Source organism: Dendropsophus ebraccatus, chromosome 10, assembly GCF_027789765.1.
Source record: "Dendropsophus ebraccatus isolate aDenEbr1 chromosome 10, aDenEbr1.pat, whole genome shotgun sequence".
Taxonomy (NCBI): domain Eukaryota; kingdom Metazoa; phylum Chordata; class Amphibia; order Anura; family Hylidae; genus Dendropsophus; species Dendropsophus ebraccatus.
In genome coordinates, this window is record NC_091463.1 from 12465751 (window position 1) to 12490765 (window position 25015).

At 43.0% G+C, this 25015-nt stretch overlaps 2 protein-coding genes and 1 pseudogene across 4 annotated transcripts in view; 2 read left to right on the forward strand and 1 right to left on the reverse strand.

Moving 5' to 3' along the window:
• CYSRT1 (cysteine rich tail 1) overlaps positions 1-25015 on the reverse strand; it is a 157577-nt gene that overhangs the window by 130615 nt on the left and 1947 nt on the right. For 2 of the 3 annotated variants that reach the window (XM_069986422.1, XM_069986425.1), the window contains exons 2-3: positions 20992-21028; positions 5620-5686 (exon numbers count right to left, since the gene is read on the reverse strand). Coding sequence is in view for 1 of the 3 variants with exons in the window: in XM_069986425.1 (XP_069842526.1) it covers positions 5620-5660 (41 nt within the window). In the remaining 2 variants the exon portion in view is untranslated. The remainder of the gene's footprint in view (positions 1-5619; positions 5687-20991; positions 21029-25015) is intronic. The other variant, XM_069986423.1, reaches the window with a different exon arrangement.
• On the forward strand, positions 1850-2799 carry LOC138765775 (P2Y purinoceptor 4-like; annotated as a pseudogene).
• LOC138766367 (P2Y purinoceptor 4-like) lies at positions 11287-12219 on the forward strand. The gene has a single exon (XM_069943945.1). It carries the CDS (start codon positions 11287-11289, stop codon positions 12217-12219), a length of 933 nt encoding a protein of 310 aa, XP_069800046.1.

Below are 25015 nucleotides of genomic sequence, written 5' to 3' on the forward strand. Positions count from 1 at the left end.
CTTTAAAATACAACAATTTTAAGGCTCAATCTTTAACATGTTGGGAGTTACTCTTTAAATATAAGCATTGTATGACAGCGATATTTCTATCTAAATATGAGTTATTATGGTGTTTTTATGCCATAAAGCCCTCTATCTAGCTTGGCTATCATACTTATCTCAAGTTCCTTTGACTTTCTTTGACTTTTCCTCAAGATAAAATGTTTTTATTACTGGTAGTTTAGATTACAGTACAAAATCTTTGCACTCATCCATAAAGCTCTCGACATTGCTACATCTTCTTACCTCGTTCACCTGTATCTACTACCCTACCTGGGCTCTACATTCTGCTATCGGGTTATGCCAATATAATACCAAGGACACAAACTCATTTCTAACACCCGCAGTTTTAAGCGTGCCCTAAGAACATATTACTTTAGGCAGGATTATAACATTGTATCACTGCGGCATGTAATCTAAAAACACTGTACTTCATTAGGTTTGCATTAAAAATATAGTTAACCAATAGTCCAGGAGGGAATTTTCATAAATAAAATTATCAAGTGTGAGTGTGACTTCTTGCAGTTATTCTTGTTAACCCTTATTCAATAAAATCGACCCTCTTTTCTGTTCACAAAAGACAGATATATCATAGCATTACTGGTGACGTACAAACATCTGGCACCAGGGTCTCAACACGTTTCACCCACAACTTGGGTTCATCAGGAGACCAACAATAACCAAGCAAGAGCGTAATACATAAGGGCCACATCACCCATAACAAATAGGAAACCACCCATCATAACAGCATAAAATCAATGTCCAATTCCTGTGATTTCTTAAAGGAAGTCTAATTAACAAAGGGTGGACCCTGGCTCTAGTAACTGCATAAAGGGTCATATAAACAATGATAAGGTAAAACAACCAGTATTGTGCACCATGTTGATTTTATGGCACAAACTATTAGGTTGTTCTGAACAATGCCAGCAGAAACAGCACAATGCAAACAAAAAGATGCCCAGGCTCATCCAAGCCACTCACGGATTCCCATGTCCAGATAGATGGTGTAGGATATGCCGAGAACCCAGGGAACAGAAAAGTGGGTTGACTTTATTAAATAAGGGTTAACAAGAATAATTGTAAGAAGTGATCTGACACCTGATATTTGTATTTATGAGAATTCCCTCCTGGACTATTGGTTAACTATATTTTTAATGCAAACCTAATGAAATACAGTGTTTTTAGATTACACGCTGCAATGATACTTTGATTTACAATACATGTTACTAAAGGATTGGGTATATTTTTGATATTTGTTAGGATTATAAAATTCCCTACAGTTTCCTCTATTTGTTATATTTCATAGTACCCCCATAAGCTATGACCTTAGTTTCTGTACATCTCTAGCATCTGTACATTTCTGTGTATCAGGCTCATCCACATTTATGTACACTAACATATTTGTATGTGATGGCTGGGTTATTATACAAATAAAGCACTCTCTGCCTTTTGTCTCTGTAAATCCCTGTTCCTGTGAGCAGCAAGGCCCACACTCCTAATATCTGAGCAACTATTGTGTAATTATGTAATTCTAATGTCTATGTAACCCAGAATAATAAAGCGCTGCAGAAATTGTTATTGTTATATTCTTATTATTATTATTATTTTTACTATTACCTTTATTATTTGTCTTATTGTGATACTTGGTCATACTCCTTTTTTGACTTCCTTGCAATTTTGTTTTAAGTTACACATTCATATAAAACTAACTACAGTATACATCAGCCCTTGAATAATGACAGAATATATAAGGGTTATCTGTAATTTCTCATCTGTTCATCTCACATTTCAGCCCAAAACAACATTCAGGATGGCGAACACTTCTGAAAATTACACTGGGTGTCAGCCTCTACCAAGTATTTTCTTCGGTTCCATCTTCCTGGGATTTACCTACTTTATGGGGTTTGTGCTCAACTGTATTAGTTTGTGGATATTCTGGTTCCGTGTAAAAGACTGGAACTCCACAGTGATTCTTCAGTTTAACCTGGCCATCTCTGATGTTATCATCACCCCGGCTGCTCCTCTCATTGTCACCTACTGGTGGACTGACCGCTGGATCTTCGGCACCTTCTTCTGCCAGTTTATGGGCTTTCTCCTCGGCACGCATGTGTATAGAAGTATTTGTTTCCTCACCCTAATCAGCATTAACAGATACTTTACAATTGTCCACAATGATAAAAGAAAGGCCTTGACCAAAAAAACATTTATCTAAAAGCTTTGCATCTTTATCTGGTGTTCTCTGCTCTTACAAGGAATTCCAGTATTCTTCCTTTTACAAACATCTCAGGTTTATGGAGTCATAAAATGCCTGAATATCCATCAAACAGAACAGGCGGTTTTATTTTTTGTGACAAACTGGATGGTCCTCTTCTCAGGTCTCCTTATTCCTTTCATCACAATGCTGGTCTGTTACAGTCTCCTGTCCTGTCCAATCGATATATTCTCAAGGTGAATCCAATGAATGCAGCCACGTCTGCCATGGTTTCCAAATCGTTGCAGACCATATTTGTCTCCCTAATTATATTTATAATCTGCTTCATTCCAGTACATATCGTCAAAACCATGGCATTTACAATCAACTGTTTTTTCCCATCTATGTGTACTTTACTAAATAATGCTGAAATGGCCTTTTACCTTACAAGCCTGCTATTCAGCACCAATTGCTGTTTGGATCCCATCATTTACTGTTATGCCTCCGAAAAGTTTAAGCAAACAATCACAAGTTGGTGTAGCTGTACAAACAATAAAATCCAGGCATGAAAAATGACCGCCGCTGTCAAGGCATTCGTAGAGTTGTAGTTTTACACACACGTACACTACAGCTAACAATAACCCTTTAAATAGAGCAAAGGTTGCTACATATGTCAAACGCGTCAACTGCATGCATTTTTCCTGTTATGAGAAGGTTTTGTAATATAGAAGATTTATACTTTTTAACTGCAGACCAGGGCTGGAATTCTTTGTTTTAAGCAAAGAAATAACATAGGTTGACTTATAACAGACAGGTAAGTGTGAGCAAGTGGTGTCATGATATAGATATCAGAAAGTCACGACTCTAGCAAGTAGTTGTCAACCGAAATCAACAAAGAAACAAACTGACAGACAGACAACCAGGGAAAGGGGGTGGCTCGGATCTTTGTCTCCAGAGGTGGGCATGAACAAGTTGTATCAAGGTTGTGGAAGTCGTCACAGGCGCTTGGTGCCAATATGCTGCATGGAAGGTACTAGAGAAAATGTAGGAGGAGGGGAAAGAGGGAAAGTGAGAACCGTTAAAGTCAGAGAACCCGAGAGGCCAGCCTAGATCAAAGCCCAACATGATGGGCCAATTTTAATTGCAACCCAGGAGTCCAGATTTGTTCAAATTTAGTGTCCTTAGTGTCCAACTCGCCAATTCCAGAGTGCGTATATGGTCCACTTTGGAAGCCAGAAAAGGATAGTGGGGTGGATTGTCTCCAGAGTGCAGGTATGAGTAGTTTGGCAGCAGTAAGGAGGTGAACTATAAGATTATGCTTGGATAGCTGAATGTGTGAGGGAGGTAGCCATAATAGCATCAGTTGTGGAGTATTAGTAATAGACTGACCACAAATCTTTTGGATGTCCTTGGTCACTTGTTCCCAAAACGAGGTAAGGGTGGGGCACGTCCAGAAGACGTGTGTTAACGTTCCCCCCTGTTCGCTACAACTCCAACATGGATCTAGGGGTAAGACCCCATCTGTATAGCTGGTGGGGTGTGTTGTACCGAGTTAGAAAAACCATGCAAATGAGAGTATAATTTTAATGTCCTCGCTAACGATTGTTGGGCCGTGGAATAGGCATTGTTTACATCGTTGATCGGGCCCCCATCGGCCCGTGGAATAGGACCCTAAGGCTTTCTAGATGAGTCAAGTTTTGACTCGTAGGCATGGTTGCCACATTGCTGAAAGAGTAGCTGTATTTTAGTACTACCCCGACAAGGGAAAATAACTCTATGTCTATGGAATACATAAATATGATAGATCCACATTGCCATTCTTACTAAAAAAATAAAAAAATTAAAAAAAATACATCTTAACCCGTTAGTGACCGCCAATATGCCTTTTCACGGCAGTCACTAACGGACTTTATTCTGATACATATGCCTTTTTACACAAGCAGCAGCATTGCAGTAGATTAGCTGTCAGTATGACAGCAGATCTTTCCCAATAACTACCCGGAACCTGCTAAATGCCGATGTCAAATCATGACAGCACCAGTAATCCGAGGTCCCACTGTGAGGTCCGGGCTTCTTCTCCACATATAATAAACTGTTAAAAACCACAAAACCTATACATGTTTGGTATCGCCATATCTGTAACGACCCAATCTATAAAACTATATACCATATTTTCCGGCGTATAAGACGACTTTTTAACCCCAAAAAATTTGCCCAGAAGTCGGGGGTCGTCTTATACACTGGGAATGGTCGCCGCATTCGCCCCACCGTTGCGGCGACCGCTACAAAAAAAAAAAAACAACAATTCAACTCACCTGTCATCTGTTCCCGGCAGCCGCACGTCTCCCCTCATGTTCCCAGCGCAGGCAGCATGATGAGACACTGCTTGCGCCGGAGGTCCCCGAACCTCTCCCAGGCAGCCAAGCATCTCATCGAAGAACCTCAGAGATGCTTGGCTGCTCTGGAGGACTTCGGGAGAATGGCAGAGGCTTCTGGGACTTCCGGCACAGCGGTACAGGTGACACACAATAGACAGGACAAAGATTATAGCTAATTAGTCGGAGTGGAGCTTATTAACCTACAGAAAGGACTGGAGTGGATAAAGAACAGAGTAATCAGAATCAGATTTCTTCTGTGCTTTTTTTCCACTTCATATAGTCCCCAGTTTGGAGACATCAAAAACATAATCTTAAAATACATTCCTCTCTTGTAGCAGGATTCTGTGTGTGAACGAATACTTACACCAGCATGGTATGTGAGTCCATTCCTACCCATGATACCTGGCTCACCATGTTAGGGTGTTTCTTTTTTTTAAATTGAAACACAAGTTATTTCATTTGCCTGACCTACTGTCCCACCTGCAGGCTGCAATATGTAGGCAGCACTAAAAGGAAAGCAAAAGCACAGAGGTTACAGTTACGGAGGTCCGTGTTGGGGTTAACTAAACACCACCAGGAGGATTTTTTCTAACCTACAGGTTACCTTCATTGAAAAGGTGTTGACACCCCAGCGTGGAGGGGATTGGATTCGTGTATTTCTAGACATAATGCACTCCCCTCTTTGTAGCAGGTCATATGCCATATGGAATGTAACCATACATACAGAAAGGATTGAACGGTTTATCAGATGTAACCATATGTATATAAAGGGTTAAATGACTCTGTTGTGATCTTATGATTCATTTCCACTCCTCCTTGTTTGGGGCAGTGTTTTTGTATTTGGTGCCATTAAGTAGCATACAAAAAGATGTAATTGTACATTGTGATATCACCATGATTATGGGGGTTACCGCGAAACGCATCAGTGTGATTTTAAAGCTTTTAGGAATTATTCATATGCCACAAAAAGTCGTGAACTTTTAAGCTATTGGAGCTGTAGACTTCACTTACTTTTGTTCTGGACTTGCTACTGGGGGGCGGCCCGAGTTCATCCCCGTGCTCCTCTACGGGGACCTGGCTATTATTCAAAGGAAAGCAAATTTATTTGGTGAGCTGACACTCTTTCGTATTCATATAGTTACTATTGTGGCAAATTGCTAATAGTAAAAAAAATAAAAAAATAAAAAGATTTAAACTTGGTATCACTCCGACTGTCCCTTGTGGCGGCCCCCCTCTGCGGCGTCATCAGCTGCTCAGCCGCGATTAGGGTCGACACACATCGGGTGAGTATAGAGCACTACACTTCCGGGGGTGGGGGGACACGGGGAAGGGGGCCATTCACTAACATAACATACATTACAAAGTTGTATAACTTTGTAATGTGTGTTATTTAGTGAATAATTGTTTAGCGCCGCACCACCTCTTTAAGGCCCAAAATAGGCCGGTCACTAAAGAGATAGATTTACTATCTATCTACACCACTTTATATGTTAAGAAGGTTAACCTAGATGCTTTTACACAAAAACCCCATCCATAAAGTTTTAGATACAACAGGCCTAAATATGATGCAGAAAAATTCAAGTACAAATAAACCCCACACTGAATGTTTAACCCCTTGCCTCTAAAGCTTGTTTTGGCCTTAATGACCAAGCTAATTTTTCAAAATCTGACCTGTCTCACTTTATGCGCTTATAGCTCAGTGATGCTTTAACGTATGCTAGCGATTCTGAGAGTTTTTTTGTAACATATGGCACTTTATGTTAGTAGTAAAATTTGGTCGCTACTTTGTGTGTTTTTTGTGAAACACATCAAAATATCATGAAAAATTGCATTTTATGAACTTTGAAATTTTCTGCTTCTAAAAAAAAGGAAGTCGTATCACATAAATTAGTTACTAAATTACATTACCAATATGTCATCTTTATTCTGGCATAATTTGGTAAACATATTTTACTATTTTAGGGTGTTACGGGGCTTAGAAATTTATTAGCAAATTATCACATTTTCGTCAAAGTTTCCAAACTGATTTTTTTTTTAGGGACCAGTTCTTTTTCAAATGGATTTAGGAGGCTTGTATACTGGAAACCCCCATAAGTGACCCCATTTTGGAAACTAGACACCTTAATGAATTAATCTTGGGGTATAATGAGCATTTTGACCCTACACGGGCTTGAGGAGAGTATTCACCATTAGGCTAGGTTCAGACTATGTAACTGTGCGGCTGTATTTGCGGCTGTATTTTTGGTGGTTCATGCGTACGCTGGAAAGTATACGATATACGGCTGCACAGTGCACACTATGTATGAATCTACGGCCCTATCGTAAACGGACCCGTAAAAAATGAACAAGACCATTGTTTGCGGCTGGAAATGAGGCCGTGGATTGACAGGCGGTCCGTACGGAGTACTTCAAAAATAGCCGGCAATGATGCCGAATGCCGATGCCTCTAATAGTTAATATATTAAATTAATAAAACACATTTTCTTTGTAATAAAGTCCCTTTTGTTGTTCAATAATTTAATTCTAACGAATCCATCATTTTGCAATTAAATATACTGTTAAAATAAATATATATATAAATAAATGTATATTTATATATATATATATATTTTTTTTTTTTTGACAGTATATTTAATTGCAAAATGATGGATTCGTTAGAATTAAATTATTGAACAACGAAACTGATTTTATTTCAACAAAAATGTGTTTTATTAATTAAATATTAATTAGTACAGGAAGCTCCATAAGCCGTTAATTCATATTGCCGGCAATAGAGCTTTCTGTACTAATCATCACTTTACTTTAATTAAAACATTAAATGTTTCTTCTAATTATGTTATCACAATAGCATTATTAGAAGAAACATTTAGAATTATATGTGCGCTCAGCTGATTGGCTGATCGCACATATAATTAGCGGGTCCGCAGCACAGTGACTTCATTGTGCTGCGGACCAGCGAAGAGGACACATCGGGGTGAGTATAGAGCTCTCCCCACACCCCTCCCCAGCACTGCACCCCTCCCAGCAAGGAAGGGGGGTCACTTAACCCCTTCCTTGCTGGGATGGGTGCAGTCTGACATCAGTCTGGCCCCCAAGCGGTTAAGGGGGATGCAATACATCCTCCCTTAACCCCTTGGGGGCCAGACTGTAAGCAGCGATCTGTAAAGATGCTGCATACTGTAAGGAGCACAACACCGCTCACAATGATGGGTGTTGTGCTCCTGTTTGTGTGTTTTTTGTGTGTTTCTCCCTTTTTGTTTTTCAGATATCGGTATCCTGGGGATTACGTCGGATTCCGTGGACTACGTCGATGACCAGCGGTTGTTTGTTGTATTTTTTTAATAAAATGGTTAATGAGGGGTGTGGGGGTGTTTTTATTTGAATAAAAATTTTTTTTTACTTGTGTCTTGTCTTTATTTCTTTACTTTATAGACTTAGTAGTGGAAGCCGTCTAATAGCCGGAATCCATTACTAAGTTGGGGCCTAGTGTTAGCCGGTATAAAATGGCTAACACTAACCCCCCATTATTACCCCAGTACCCAATGCCACCAGGGGTACTGGGAAGAGCCGGGTGCTAAAAATAGGGGGGACCCTATGCGTTTTTTTTTAATTATTTATCTTAAAAAAAAAACGCATAGGGTCCCCCCTATTTTTATAACCAGCCGGGTTAAAAACCAAATGACAGCAGCCTGGTAACACCAGGGTGGGAAGAGCCATTGTTTTAGGCCCTCCCCAGCCTAAATCTTACCAGCCTGCTGCCGCCCGGTCCAGGAGCGCCAATTTTGACGCTCCGGGACCACTGGCACCCGGCTCTTCCCAGTACCCCTGGTGGCATTGGGTACTGGGGTAATAATAGGGGGTTAGTGTTAGCCATTTTATACCGGCTAACACTAGGCCCCAACTTAGTAATGGATTCCGTCTATTAGACGGCTTCCACTACTAAGTCTATAAAGTAAAGAAATAAAGACAAGAGACAAGTTAAAAAATTTTTTTATTCAAATAAAAACACCCCCACACCCCTCATTGACCATTTTATTAAAAAAAAAACATTAAAAAAAACGCTGGTCATCGACGTAGTCCACGGAATCCGACGTAATCCACAGGATACCGATATCTGAAAAACAAAAAGGGAGAAACACACAAAAACACACAAACAGGAGCACAACACCCATCATTGTGAGCGGTGTTGTGCACCTTACAGTATGCAGCATCTTTACAGATCGCTGCTTACAGTCTGGCCCCCAAGGGGTTAAGGGAGGATGTATTGCATCCCCCTTAACCCCTTGGGGGCCAGACTGATGTCAGACTGCACCCATCCCAGCAAGAAAGGGGTTAACTGACCCCCCCTTCCTTGCTGGGAGGGGTGCAGTGCTGGGGAGGGGGTGGGGAGAGCTCTATACTCACCCCGATGTGTCCTCTTTGCTGGTCCGCAGCACAATGAAGTCACTGTGCGGCTCATTATATGTGCGCTCAGCCGATCAGCCAATCAGCTGAGCGCACATATAATTCTAAATGTTTCTTCTAATAATGCTATTGTGATAACATAATTAGAAGAAACATTTGATGTTTTCATTAAAGTAAAGTGATGATTAGTACAGAATGCTCTTTTGCCGGCAATATGAATTAACGGCTTATGAAGCTTCCTGTACTAATTAATATTTAATTAAGAAAACACATTTTCGATGAAATAAATTCAGTTTCGTTGGTCAATAATTTAATTCTAACGAATCCATCATTGTGCAATTAAATATACTGTCAAAAAATAAATATATATATAAATATACATTTATTTATATATCTATTTATTTTAACAGTATATTTAATTGCAAAATGATGGATTAGTTTAAATTTAATTATTGAACAACGAAAGGCACTTTATTACAACGAAAATGTGTTTTATTATTTTAATATATTAACCATGAGAGACATCGGCATACTGCAGAGGATCGCAAACCCCGGTAATAGCAATTCATGTAAACTGTGTTCCCTGCTTTCCCAGATGCATCCAGAGGTGTTTGCATCACTTTCTTAAGATTTTATTTGTTATTTTTAGTTGAACCAGATTTCCAAGTAAATGACCGTATGTTTTCAGCCGCATGTCTATTTTTTCCCACGGCCGGAGTTTCATCCGCACATTTACAGCCGCATAAAAAATACAGCCGCACAGTTACATAGTGTGAACCTAGCCCCCGGCTGCATTCACACGTTCAGTGTTTTTCCTGGTCTGTGATTGTGGTCTGCTAGTTACCTCCGTGATCCGTGCAAAAGAGTCAGTTTTGTCATCCGTTTTGCATCCGTGTCTGTTTTTTTCACGGATCTGTTTTAAAGCATTTTAAATTACATTGATTACATCACATCCATGCTTTTCACGGACGAACACGGATGTCAAATCCGTGTACATCCGTGAAAAACACGGATCTAATTGATTTCTATGTAGAATCAGATCCGTGCTTCCGTTCCGAGATATGACAGGTCCTATTTTTAAATGGAACGGATTGGAGATCCGTGAAAACACTGAACATGTGAATAGCCCAATACAAAGCAATAGGATATACATTTGTCCCTATACACGGCTCCGTGCGCACGGACAACTTTACGGAAAGTGTGAATGCAGACTAAGAGGATAGGTCTTCACTTATACTATCAGTTCTTAGCCAATGAAAACAGGAACCTCCAACAGGATGATACTTAATGTAAAATACATTGAGCCGCATACAAATCACTTTCCATAGCAGTCAAAGCTGGACGCATGTGGCAGAGCTGTGAACAGGTCAGTAGCTTCCAACTTTATTCTTTGTCTCTTACACAATGTACAAAAAAAACAGAGGCAAGAATCATTTCCATGGATAAAGATATTACTCTATGGATTTAATAAGGCAATAATTTTACAGTCTATTGGGGGGGGGAGGATTTATCATCTCATATGCCGTCATACAAAATACCCTGCCAGTGTACACGGAATTTATGAAGAGCCACGCACCTATACATGAATACAGGCACATCAAGCTGCTTGCTTTCAGAGCTGGCATAGATTTCAGCAACAATTTTCACCTTTGCAGATATATTATGATAGATACGATATGCGTGGAAATCATACTCCCTCTACGTGCAGCCACACTCATCGTAACCCCCCCCCCCCTTAAGTTTGTGCAATAATATTGCAACTTTTTGCCATCTGTGCCACCCATGCAGCATAGTAAAGCACTTCTATCATTACATATTTTAGGAAGTTTCTGCTTAAATGGTAGTACCATAAGCTATATTGTCATCTAAAAATAAAGATATTGGTTAATAGCATGTAACCGTAAAAAGATAACAAGGGAACTCCAATGAGGGCTGCCACCATGCCGGGTGGAACCTCTCTTTTTTACCTTGGCTAATTGCCAACCAATATTATAACTTTTTTCTAAAGATTTCCCCATAAAATAAAATGTTACATAAGGTAGGTCCAACTAGTAGACCTTTTGTTTTTCAGCTTTCATATCCTACAAATTAGGCCTTCCACTTTTTGTGACACCTATACTGTTTTGTTTTTTTTGTTAGTTCCTGATTTTGTTTTTCTTTTTGCTACAATGAGGAATTGTAAATTTAGGAGAGTTATATGAGGGGAAACAACATTGCAGTTATCTGTAATATCTCATCTGTGCATCTAATTTTTCAGCTAAAAAAACTTTCAGGATGATGAACATCTCCACAAATTTCACCGGGTGTCAGCCTCTAAAAGGTCATCTTTTTACCCCGATCTACCTGAGCTTTGTCTACTTCATAGGATTTGTGTTGAACTGTATTAGTTTGTGGATATTCTGGTTTCGGGTAAAACAATGGAACTCCACTGTGATTCTCCAGTTCAACTTGGCCATCACTGATGCCATCACCACTCCGGCTGCTCCTCTCATCATCATCTACTCCTGGACCGACCGCTGGACCTTTGGGTCCTTCTTCTGCCAGTTCAAGGGCTTCTTTCTCAGCACCCACACGTATGGAAGTATATATTTCCTTACACTAATCAGTATTCACAGATACTTTTCAGTTGTCCACAATGATAAAAGAAAAGCATTGACCTCAAAGCCGTTTATCACAAAGCTTTGCATCATAGTCTGGTCTTGTCTACTTGTACAAGGAATTCCATATTTCTTTGTTCTGGAAACTTCAAAAGTCCATGGAGTCATGAAATGTCTCAGTTTTCATCAACATGATGAAGCAGTTTTCTTGTTTGTTTGGAACTGGATCATCTTCTTCTCAGGTCTCATCATTCCTTTCACCATAACCCTGATCTGTTACAGTCTTCTGAGTCTAAATATTCTTAAGGTGACTCCAATGAACGGTCTTACAAATGTGATGGTTTCCAAATCTGTGCAGACCATATCTGTCTCCCTGATCATCTTTATAATCTGCTTCATTCCAGAACATATTAGTAGGATCATGGGAGTAACCATCGCCTTGTATTTCCCATCAATGTGTTCTTTACTGGAAAATGTAGAAGTGGCCTATTACATCACATCCATGCTATTAAAAATCAATTGCTGTCTGGATCCCATCTTGTACTGTTTTGCCTCAGAAAGGTTTAAGAAGACATTTACAAGCTGGTATGGTTATCGTAACAAACAATGAGAAGTCAGCTTTGATACAACATAGTCTTCCCTCAACTATGAACACTGCTAGCAAGAGTTTCTCTCTTTGCTGTACTGCTTCACTATAATGGAGGAATATCTTTGAGTTACTATCAGTCCTGTTTCCATTTTATTTTCCCTTTTTTGGAACATCTGAGAAGAAAAACTTTTTTTTGCAGTCACTATAATCCTTACATTATGGTCACATTCATAAGGCTGTGAGTCAGTGAGCCAAACTTTCAACTTCTGTTTTTCTATACACCAACTTCGGCTCAGACCCTGGCTACTTCATAAATGACTCAAGAATAATAATAAGTAGAGATGAGCGAACCGGATTCGGGTTCGAGTCAACCCGAACGTTCGGTATTTGATTAGTGGGGCTGCTGAACTTGGATAAAGCTCTAAGGTTGTCTGGAAAACATGGATACAGCCAATGACTATATCCATGTTTTCCAGATAGCCTTAGGGCTTTATCCAACTTCAGCAGCCACCGCTAATCAAATGCCGATCGTTCGGTTTCGGATGGACTCGAACCCGAACCCGGTTCGCTCATCTCTAGCTATGACCTTTTAAGCGCAAGGAGGAAAAAACGAAAGAGCAAAAATGGAAATTGGCCCGGTCCTTAAGGTGTTAAAGCTCATGAAGGTGGATTTGGTCCACTGACCATTTGGGATCAGGATGGAAACTTGTTACCCACACCCCCTCCCCTCAATCCCCATCTTCTCTCCACTCTTGGTGTTTTCAACTGTATTAATCAATTGGCTGAGGGTGTTATTGTGTGTGCCAACTACGGTAATGCTCAGACCAGGAACTCAGGCAGCAGGTTCAAGAGTAATGTATGCTTAGGTTTGGATCATACTCCCCATATTATGACCAAAAAAATCAAGCTAGGAAAAGCCCCCAAAAATGTCCCCAATGCAAGTGCCCATAACTGTTGAAATCCTATCTACCTGCTTGTGCACAATCCCTATGACATCCTCATACACAGGCTTCATTTACATGGGTTGATTTTGAGGCCTTCTTGTATTTCTATGACCTAATGAAACAACACACTGAATGTACTCAGGAGCAGAATATCGTTTTTCATGCCTAGAGAACATTAATACCATGCACAATACTTGCAAACACCAAAAAAGGGGAAGTACCCAATATATTTGACTATTTGGTACTAGAGTAAAATTTACATTAGTCCCAGAACATCTAATGTAAAAAAAAACTCATCACTCGGCAATGTGTCCTGTGGTGGAGAAGTCAACTGGTCAGCAGCCTATGGTCTAGTAGTCATTAGAGTCTTATGGATCACACACACAACTTTACAAATAAAACTTTGCATAGCTTTTATACAGAAAAGTTTAAAAGATTTAAACAATGAGGGACATTAGCTTGAATAGACTCCTTAAAGTGAACATGACCTATTGTTTAAATTAAAGGAGAAGTCTGGCGAAAATGTTTAAGTATTGTATTGTCCCCCAAAAGTAATGCAAATCACCAATATACACCTATTATGAGAAATGCACATAAAGTGCTTTTTTTTCCTGCACTTACTACTGCATCAAGGCTTCAAGGACAACTCCCATGAAAAACATTTTTCCAGTAATTGAAGCACATTACAAAGTTATATAACACTGTAATATACTTCAATCACCTGTCCGTGCTCCTTCCCTATCTTTTCCCCCCTTAACCCCCCAGCAGGAAGTGTAAGAAACTCCTTCATACCTAATTACTGTTGTCACCAGGCTCCTCTATCAGCTCCTTCTAGTGACAATGTGTCATCGGCAGGAGGGCTGGTCTAGGTCATGTTACACCAGCCTTCCCCTCCCCTGCCTGGTCAGGTGACTCAGCTTGCTCAGCTCCCATTGGCTGAGCAACTGTAAGCCATCTGACATTCTGCAACTCAATAATGACTCGTGACTGACTCCCGGCACATAACCAGCTACAGGACCCCCTCCCCCATACTCCCTCCTGCTGTTGAGTGGACTCAGTGAGTGATTGAGTCATGTCACTTGCTAACTTTCTCCTCACTCCCGGCATGTCAGCTACACAGACCCCGTCTTATCTCTCCCCTGCTGCCCTGACCTAATTAGGGATTCTGCAGAATGTACACTACAGTGACGTGAAAGTATGTGTGTGTGTATATAGCAGCCTGACTGAAGAGAGCCAGAGAGGGGGTCATGTTTAGTGTATGATGGGAGTTGTAGTGAATGGAGGGGCAGGCACTTGCAGTGTCACAGCAGGGGGCTGGCTTGTCACAGCAGCCAAAGTGCATCATGGGAAGCTGAAACCAGGAAGCAAGGAAGAAATAAAGAACAAGACTAGAAATCAGAAGGTACACAGACGGTGGGAAATTCAAACAGTGACAGCTCAGGAGGGATGATAAGTATAAAAGCTATGTTTCTGACGGGGCGTGACATCACCATGTTATCCAGGAAGTGACATCACCATGTTATCCAGGAAGTGACATCACCATGTTATCCAGGAAGTGAAGCCTTGATGCAGTAGTAAGTGCAGGGAAAAAAAGCACTTTATAAGCATTTCCTGTAATAAGTGTACATATATAAAAATTTTCGCCAGATTTCTCCTTTAAGTTCTTGGCTTTAGATTTTATGTTCACACATAGTGTTTCCATCGGTATTTTGTTCAGTCTTTTTTATAACCAAAACCAGGAGTGGGTGTTGTTGTCCTGCAGGGGGTTGGGGAGGTTCGCACCGTGGCCCCACTCTGAACCGTCGCGATCCCGGCTGCTTACTGCAGCACGGGACCACGGCTATTAGCTTGTGCCACCGATCGGCCGCGCCCGCTAATTAGGACAGTTAGATTCAGCTGTCAAACATGACAGCTGCCTCTGTCTTGTGTCCCCCTCTCCCTGGTGTCTAGTGGCTGGATCTCCCCCCACGATGCGATCGCGGGGGAAGATCCGGTGTACTGAGCCGGCTGGGGTTCAGTGTTGGAATGAGGCTGATCCCTGCTCGGCAATCTGGCCTCCTGCAGCACATTTAGCTGCAACGTCACATACCTAGTTGATGGACTGCCACTGTCCATATACCGTATATTACCACTGTCCACCGTATATTATTCTTAATTATCACTCACAATGGGGCATTTATTTCTTTGATTTAATCAGATCTAAAAGATGTTACTGTAGCCAACAATAATTAACAGTCATGACTCCCACAACACTGTCTTACAGCCTGCTTCATTATTATATGCATATTGAGGATTATGAAGGTATGAGGCACTACTGGCAGCTGAGCTTATATTGGAAATGGGTCATCAAACTTTTATTCCATTTATCATACCTTGGTCTTTTATAATCTATTGTGTCAATATATTCTACAGGCCAACCCAATTGGTTTTTACCAAACACATGGGGGAGATTTATCAAACATGGTGTAAAGTAAAACTGGCTCAGTCGCCCCTAGCAACCAATCAGATTCCACCTTTCATTTTCCAAAGAGTTGCTGATTGGTTTCTAGGGGCAACTAAACCCTTTCTACTTTAACCCATGTTTGATCTCTCTATGGTTTACATTTTCCTATTACCAAATTTGTCCCTTTAATTGTACCTCTAACAGGCCTTATTTTCTCAGCTCTGTGTTCTTTAACCCCTTCTCTCCGCAGGACGTACCGGCACGTCCTGCAGGGGGGTGGGGAGGTTCAGAGAGGGGCCGCGCCTTGGCCCCGCTCTGGACCGCCGCGATCCTGGCTGCTTACTGCAGCACGGGACCATGGCTATTAGCGGGTGCCGCAGATCGGCCGTGCCTGCTAATTAGGACAGTTAGATGCAGCTGTCAAACATGACAGCTGCCTCTAACTGTCTTGTATCCCCCTCTCCCTGGTGTCTAGTGGCTGGATCCCAAAGTGCAAAATTGCGCATTTGTGGTCGCATCAAATTCAGAAAAATAGCGATCAAAAAGTTGCATAGACGCAAGGTACCGACAGAAAGTAAACATCATGGCGCAAAAAATGACACCTCACACAGCCCCATAGACCAAAGGATAAAAGCATTATAAGCCTGGGAATAGAGCGATTTTAAAGAACATTTAGTTGTTTTTTTAAAGATTTTGATTTTTTACAGGCCATCATATAATATAAAAGTTATACATGTTACATATCGTTGTAATCGTAACAACCTGAGGAACATGCATAACAAGTAAGTTTTACCATATGGCGCATACACAAAACCACCCCAAATAAAAAATATTGCGTTTTATTTTCAATTTCACTGTGCATATAATTTTTTTTCGGTTTCGCAATATATTTTATGCAAAAATTAAGTCTGCCGTTGCAAAGTACAATTAGTTGCACAAAAATAAGGACTCATGTGGGTCTGTAGGTGAAAATATGCAAGTGCTATGGCCTTTTAAACCTGAGGAGGAAATAAACGAAAACGCAAAAACGAAAATATGCCCAGGAGGGAAGGGGTTAATGTTAAGTGTTTACGTGGGTAGTTCCATACCTTGAATACCATCAGCAATAAATTGTTGCATGGATCCTATACTGTGCTGTTGTTAGGACTTCGGTACGTAACAACTGCTTGGGCCAGTTGCTAGGAGCGCGCTGGCGGCATCCATAGCAGCCAGACTGCTTCTTGTTTTCTGCTCTGCTATTCCTTGATGTAGCAGTGGCCAGGGTGTTACTGCCCCGTCCCATTAGCATTAACTGTTTGTGATCTCAGTGATTTTAATTGACAGCTGACATTACCAGTCAGCTGTTGGTAAATGGGCTGGGCTGGGACTCCTAGTTCCACAAGTACCTGCACTTATATCAGATCTAGTGCCTGTGATGGAGCCTAGTAACCCTATTGTATCTTGAGCTAGCATTCCTCTGACCTGTTTATCCTGTTTTCCTGACCTCTGGCTTTTGGACCTCGACTATTCTTTTTGGACTCTGATTTTGTACCTGAGTAAACTGAATGTTGCTGACTTGGACTGCTGACTACCCTTTATTGTGTGTATTCATCTTGTCTTGTGTGCTTCACTTTACCACAGGTGAGGGAACGCCGCCAAGTTGTCTGCTGCCACCTAGGGAAGAGTGTGGCAAGCAGGTAGGGACAGCTGGGGCAGGTGTCAGCAACAGGGACTGCACCGTCTATTTGTCTTCCCAGTCGCCGTCCTAACAGCTGTTTTACATCCGACTCAGTATAGGGCTTTTAAAGATAATTGAGCGTTGTACATGGTGATCTTCAGTAGTCTCATAGCAAGTGAATAAAGCGACAGCAAAGATTGAGCACTGCTGCTCACTTCACCGGGAGAACAAGGGACTTTAATTTTTGTGATCGGCGAAGGTCCCACTGGGTCAGGATTAAACAGATAGAGAAGTGTAATCCATCATTTCACAGAACATGTTTCTACTTCTCTTCAGTCCAGCGGTGGCAGCTTTAAACTGTTGACAAGTGACAATGTGCATAGTGATGTAAGACTTGCTGTTCGAGTATGGAAACCCATGTCATGAAGCCTCTGTAGGGCACAGTGTTTGTGCTGATACCAGATGAGGTTTGCCTTTGCAATCATGGAGTCAGCAGAGCGGTGGTAACTTTTACTCACTATGCGCCTCAGCACTTAACGTTCTCTAGCTTAATGTTGTTCCCACCTTGTAGATGAGTTGCTATCGTCGTCACTTCAACTTCTCAAAGATGCTGGTAGATGAACTTAGAGGGAATCTGTCACGTGGGAGAGGGCCGAACCTACCCTATCCCTTAATAGAGGGATGTTTACCCACTCCTGTCGGTACCATTCCAGATTCCGGCCACGTCGCTGGGAAATCACTGCAACTTCTCCTCACGTTCATTATGCTAATGAGCAGAGATGAGTTTGATGTCCATTGGAAATTACTGTGCAGGGATTTCCTATGGACATCGGACTCATCTCTGATCATTAGAATAATGAACACAAAGAGGCGCGGCGGCGATTTTCTATCCACGCGGCCAGCAGCCGGAGCGTTACCAGCAGGAGGGGTAAGTTTCGGGCACTCTATTAGGGTATGTGCACACTGAGGAAAAGGCGAGGAATTCAGCTTAAAATTCATCTTGAAATTCCTCCCGTAAAAAATGTACAGAGCAAAGTCCCATTGTGTTCAATGGGTTTTCTGCTATGTTGTTCACACTGCAGAATTTCTGAGCAGAATTTTCTGCTAGAGGAATCCTATAGAAGTCAATGGGGGGCTTAAATTCTGCTTTAATTCTGTCTGAAAACTTTCTTCTTCAATTCCTCGAGAATTCCTCAGTGTGCACATAGCCTTAAGTGGTACAGAGCCCCGCTCTCCTTGGTTCACTTTAAAGTAAAAAATTTCAGGAAGTGACGTGTATGCAGTACATTAGTACACTCAAATTCAGTGAGATTAACCAGTTCTCTCACAAATGTTTGTCAAGGCAGACTGCATTCATCGGGGCAGAATTTTATAAACAAGTTGCAATGAAACTAAATGAAATTGCTGAATACAATGAAATAAGTCCTAATACATTCATTTATATGGTGAAATCAGCCCTGTTTTATGACACACCCATGTATTCTTTACTCAAGACTGGGTAAAAAGGCCAATAGCATCATGTGGGTTATATCTCTTCTGATTGTCTCCACCATGCTGTAACTTTATACTGACAATAAAGTAAAGTGCTCATAAGGATCCTTTGATGAGTGATATTTTTTTCTGTTCAATTGAAAATGCTGGATGAGACTTGTGTTGTTTGTTACTGATCACCCCATGGTTCCCCGGGTTTGATCAGTGTCGCTATTTTTATGCATTGATACAACTGGGAAAATAAAGCATTGCAGTGCTCTCATTAATATTTAAAGGGGTAGTGTGGCGCTTTAGTTTTTCCGCTTAATTAACACACATTACAAAGTTATATAACTTTGTAATGTGTGTTATTAAGCAGTCTGGGAGAATAAAAGGCTGCTGGTGAACTTGCGCACCAGCAGCCTCTTCACTGGAGCGCATCACATGGCTTCCAGCTTGCTCAGCCCTGATTGGCTGAGCTTGCTGGAAGCCATGTGATACACTCCAGCCAATAAAAAGACTGCTGGTGAGCATGCGCACCAGCAGCCTTTTCTCTGCCATTCACTGCACCTGGACCCGGAAGCGAGGACGGTGGCTGAAGATGGCGGGGACGCGGCCGGCGGGAAATTCAAATGGCGATTGCCACCAGTGGCATGGTAAGTATACTTTATGTGTCTGTCTGTGTTTGTTTGTTTTTTTTTGTTTTTTTGTGGCCGCCACACTACCCCTTTAGGACATGTTCATGTAATGCATGAATGAGAAGAGTCCTCTTATTAGTTGCTCTCTTTGCTTTGCGGATGGATGACGGTTTTAGATATTCAATCTTGACAAAGACAAAGATCCCAGCCTGGTGGTTTCTGGAAAAGGTTGTTCTCATTCTGTGGTCTGATTTTGATATCAAGCAGTGGAACTCAAACTCAAACCCAAACCCGCTTCACCACAAGGGGAAACTTACTGAATAGTGAATGTCAGAAAATTGTCCTGGTTCAGCCAGGTGGCTGAAAACAAACACTTGGTATTCAACTCTGGAGTCTGGAGACTGGAGAAGTAGCATGCCGCCATAGGGCTACAGCCTATGACTGCATCCATGTTTTTCAGGACTCCCTGAATCGGCATTCAATTTCTCCAGGCTCTTGCTGAATCCCAAGAGTTTGGGTCCATCCACGTGGCCAAACCCAGACCATAAAGGCGGTCCCTGCTCTGTAACAAGTGAAAACACCAAACAAGGACAGACAAACAAACACAATTTGGGGTACAAAGGTACAAAATTGTCAGGCAAAGGAAGGGTCAAAAGTCAAGTAGAAAAGTCAAGGCAGGCTGCAGATAAAGAAGTCAAGAAATGAGCAAAAAGGTCTGGAGAACTACAAGTCACAGCAAGAATGCGCTTGGCCTAGCCGGAACACCAATAGCCAGCAGTGTCTGTTGGGCTTACACACTATACATGGAGGATCAGGGACTCACGCCAACAGCTGATTGGGCTGGCCCCTGATCCTCCACACAGCTCACCTGCACAACAGCAGGTTAACCCTCAAGCTGCCAAGGCATAAAAAGCAAGACGGGTAGGGTGAGCAAACCTAAAATAAACCTGTGTTCAGACAGGGTTCTGGAACTGCACCAACTCAGCGCCTTCTTGGCCGCACAGCCTGAGCCGAGGAACGCCAGCGCACAGTCCTGACACTTACTCATCACTATTGCTGAAGAAAACCTAAATCCAACTTCAGTAAGCTCCCTCTAGTAGTGACCCATAATTTCAGAGTTATGATATATATACTGTGCAGCAATAATAGAGAATGACCATGGCATCAGTAAACTATCTACATATATGAGTATTTGAGTTAAACTATCTTACATAATAAAATAGATAAATAAATATATATATGGACCAACTTTTTCTTATATAAATATGTTTCACACATGCTTTACCAAAAACACGATTCCTATGTTAAAATGAAGCTAAATGTGAATAACCAAATGTCCCTGTGCATTGAAAACAGATATAACAGGTGTGCAGTATGATATAGAACATTTCAAATAGCAAAACAGGCCATAATAGGTTTTTAAAGCGGTGAGAGCGCCACCTTGTGGGCACTTATGTTTCTACACAATGCTGCTTTATTTTTCTATTACTCTCTCCCCCATACCGTTCTTTCTTCCACCTATTATATACTAGAAAGCCAAATGTGTGATCAGCAGATGCAGACAAGGGCTACACCGCTAGATCATTTTACTGAGGCGGCAATTCCCTAGCGACCAGTGTGGGTTGCATTAGTCTTACTTACCAGGACTGAAAAGGCTGGTCCAGAACTTCTATTTCCCCTAAGAAATAGAAAATACAGACTTTGTTACATAGTGATAATGGCTGAAGCTGCTGCTGGAATCATCTACTGTGGGCCAATATCCCACCAACATTTGATGTAGTCAGGTGACCACAACATCCAAAAGAGTTTCTATCAAGATGAGTATATCCTATCAGGGCTGTGGAGTCGGAGGCGGAGCTAGTTTTGGCTGTAGTCGGAAAAAATGTACCGACTCCAGCATTTAAAAAATTTTTAGAACAATTTAAAATTGAGTTTTGATATGAATTTTATAAGTTTTGCTCATGAATATATATTTTATGAGCAACATTCTAATAGGACACTGGCCCTATTACATAAGGGGAGGTCGAGGAAAAGTTGTCAGTCACCATTTGGCAGTTTGTTTCTAAGCTGGAAGAATCCATTGTGTGTGTGTGGGGGGGGGGAGATCTGTGCTGTTCTCTTCCTGGATGCTGGATGATTGTATATGAGCAGCAGTGTAATATGAAGATATCCTGTGTAATATAGAGGAGGAGAAGACAGTAACCTCAACCTCTGTCCTCAATGTGGTGTTTTTCTTTTGTGTACTATGGCCGCAGCAGGCTGTGTGTGGGTGTGGTGTGCGCTATGGCTGCAGCAAGCTGTGTGTATGCTATGGCTGCAGCAGGCTGTGTGTGTGTGTGTGTGTGTATGCTATGGCTGCAGCAGGCTGTGTGTGTATGCTATGGCTGCAGCAGGCTGTGTGTGTGTGCTATGGCTGCAGCAGGCTGTGTGCGTGCTATGGCTGCAGCAGGCTGTGTGCGTGCTATGGCGTGCCCCCCCCCCACACACACACACCCACACACATGCTATGGCGTGAATATTTAGTTAGAAACATAAAAGATTGTCAGCAGGAAAATATCACCTGCTCCATCTAGTCTAGTTGCGAGTAGTTCAGGACATGGAGGCTGGAGACTGGCTGTATCCACTGCACACACAGGAGAAGCTGCTTTATATCTTTCCTTATTCCCTCGGAAGTCGCCCCAGGATCATGTAGGACATTAGGGAGAAGCTGGTGAGCCAGTGTGATAAATAACTCCCCTGGTATCTGACCGGCCATTTATGAAGGAGCAGGAGTCGGGGTTGGTCCTGATTAGGGATGCACGATGCACCGAAAAATCGATACTACTATCGATTTTCGGGGCAAAAAAACGGTTCGGTACCAGGATTTCCTGGTATCGATACTTTGTTAAACTACAAAATAGCGTAGTTTAACAGAGTATAGTGCAGAGAACATGACAGGCGGCTACCTGAGCGCCTGTCATGTTCTCTATGTGCCACCCCTGCAAACACAGACCTGGGACCCCGATCTTCCGCGCACCATGCTGCTGCCGCCGGCCGTTCCTGCCTCTCACATCGCCGCGGGGTCCCGGGTCAGTATAGCATTACAGAGCAGCGTCGGCGGCAGGAGAGGGAAGAGAGAGGCTGAGAGCTGCACCGTCCGGGGGAGAAGGCTGGAGGTGGGGGAGGCGAGGAGGAGATCTGACAGGAGGTGGGTGGCTGTGAGGTGGGAGCTGAAGTGTGTGTTACATGTATACAACCCCCATCATCCCTGATAGCTGAAGTGTGTGTTACATGATTACAGTTCCCATCATCCCTGATAGCTGAAGTGTGTTACATGCCTACAACCCCCATCATCCCTGATAGCTGAAGTGTGTGTTACATGCCTACAACCCCCATCATCCCTGATTGCTGAAGTGTGTTACATGACTACAACCCCCATCATCCCTGATAGCTGAAGTGTGTGTTACATGCCTACAACCCCCATCATCCCTGATAGCTGAAGTGTATTACATGACTACAGCCCCCATCATCCCTGATAGCTGAAGTGTGTTACATGACTACAGCCCCCATCATCCCTGATAGCTGAAGTGTGTTACATGACTACAGCCCCCATCATCCCTGATAGCTGAAGTGTATTACATGACTACAGCCCCCATCATCCCTGATAGCTGAAGTGTGTTACATGACTACAGCCCCCATCATCCCTGATAGCTTAAGTGTGTGTTACATGACTACAGTTCCCATCATCCCCCTGATAGCTGAAGTGTTATTGTGCATATTATAAGATTATCACCTTCCTGATGATGCACGGTAAATGGTGCAAGCGGAGAAACCACCAAATTCAGTACCACATAAAAACGTGCTACTAAATAAAACTAGATTGCCCCACAGCCATGCAGGCTAAAAGATAAAAAAGTGTTAGGCCCCATTCACACGTCAGTGTCAGTTTTTACTGTCAGGAAATCCTGATCAGGAGGCTTCAAATGTCATCAGGAAAGTATCAGGAAACCTTCAGGATTTCCTGACAGTAATCCGTTTTTACCTTCAGGAAACCATCAGGAAAAGCCTTCAGGATTTCCTGATCAGAAAAAAAAGTGTTTAATATGGTCTAGTATGCCAACATACATCACAAGTACCCACATCGCTCCTAGTGCACCGTGCCACCATCTCCCCCTCATGTACCGTCCCACCATCTCCCCCTCATGTACCGTGCCACCGTCTCCCCCTCATGTAGCCTGCCACCATCTCTCCCTCATGTACCGTGCCACCGTCTCCCCCTCATGTACCGTGCCACCCTCTGCCCCTCATGTACTGTGCCACCGTGCCCTTGTGTCCCCTATGTGTATCGTGCCCCCTTACCCCCTTGTGTACTGTGTCACCATCTCCCCCTCATACCATGTGTCATCTTATCTGTTGCAGAACTACAACTCCCATTATGTGATGTAGTCCTGCATATTATTACACACTATGCTGGAAGATGTAGTTCTACAGCCTACCCTATATACCATGCTGGGGGATGTAGTCCTGCATATTACCACACACATCATGATGGGAGATGTAGTTCTACTATGCCACTGCCTCACCCCTCTTTTACCGTGTCAACCTTTCATTTGTTGCAGAACTACAACTCCCATTTGAACTGCCAATAGCACATGATAGGAGTTGTAATTCTGCAACCTGGATGACCGCAGATTGCAAAACTACAACCCCCATCATGCCCTGATGGCAATCCATGATGAGAGTTGTAGTTCTGCAACCTGGAAGGGCCGCAGGTTGCAAAACTACAACTCCCATCATGCCATGAAGGCAATCCATGATGGGAGTTGTAGTTCTGCAACCTGGATGGCCACTGGTTGCAGAACTACAAATCCCATAATATCCTCTCAGCAGGGCATGATGGGAGTTGTAGTTTTGCCATCTGAGACCATCCAGGTTTCAGAAATACAACTCCCACCATGCCCTGCTGACAGGTCATAATGAGAGTTGTAGTTCTGCAACCTGGATGGCCACAACTACAGCCCCCATCAAGACCTGTCAGCAGGGCATGATGGGAGTAGTAGTCCTGCAACCTGGATGGCCACAGGCTGCAGAACTACAACTCCCATCATGACCTGTTAGCAGGACACATGATGGGAGTTTTACTCGGGGGGGGGGGGGGGTAATCTCACCAGTCTCGGCGGCCGTTGATCAGCGCTGAAGGAGCAGGAGCGGCGGGAGCAGGGGCAGGCAGTGGTGAGTCCCGGGGAGCAGGGGCAACCTGCTGCGGTCGCCGGGGGGGGGGGAAGGGGGGGTTGCAGGTGCGGGGTTGCGCGGGACGACCTCCAGGCACGGGGACGGGAGGCTGGGGACCACGGAGCGGGAGCAGCGGCAGCACGGCAGGTGTTGAGTCCCGGGGGGAACCTGCAGGTGTTGAGTCCCGGGGGGGGGGGGCGCGGCGTTTGGGCTTCATCATCAGGCCCCGGGGGGTGGGTGAGAAGTCCCGGCGGCCAGCCGATTAGAGCAGGAGGCCGCCAGTGAGGTTCGGGGGGTGGGGGGTGGCGGATGAGGGATATGAGGAGCGAAGGGGTAGTGAGGGGAGCTCTGTCAGGCCATCCGGAGGTCCGGACGCTTTCCTGATGTGCATCAGGAAAGCGTCCGGAGCTCGGGCGCTCCCATAGGCTTCTATGGGAGCGTCCGGGCCGGGTTT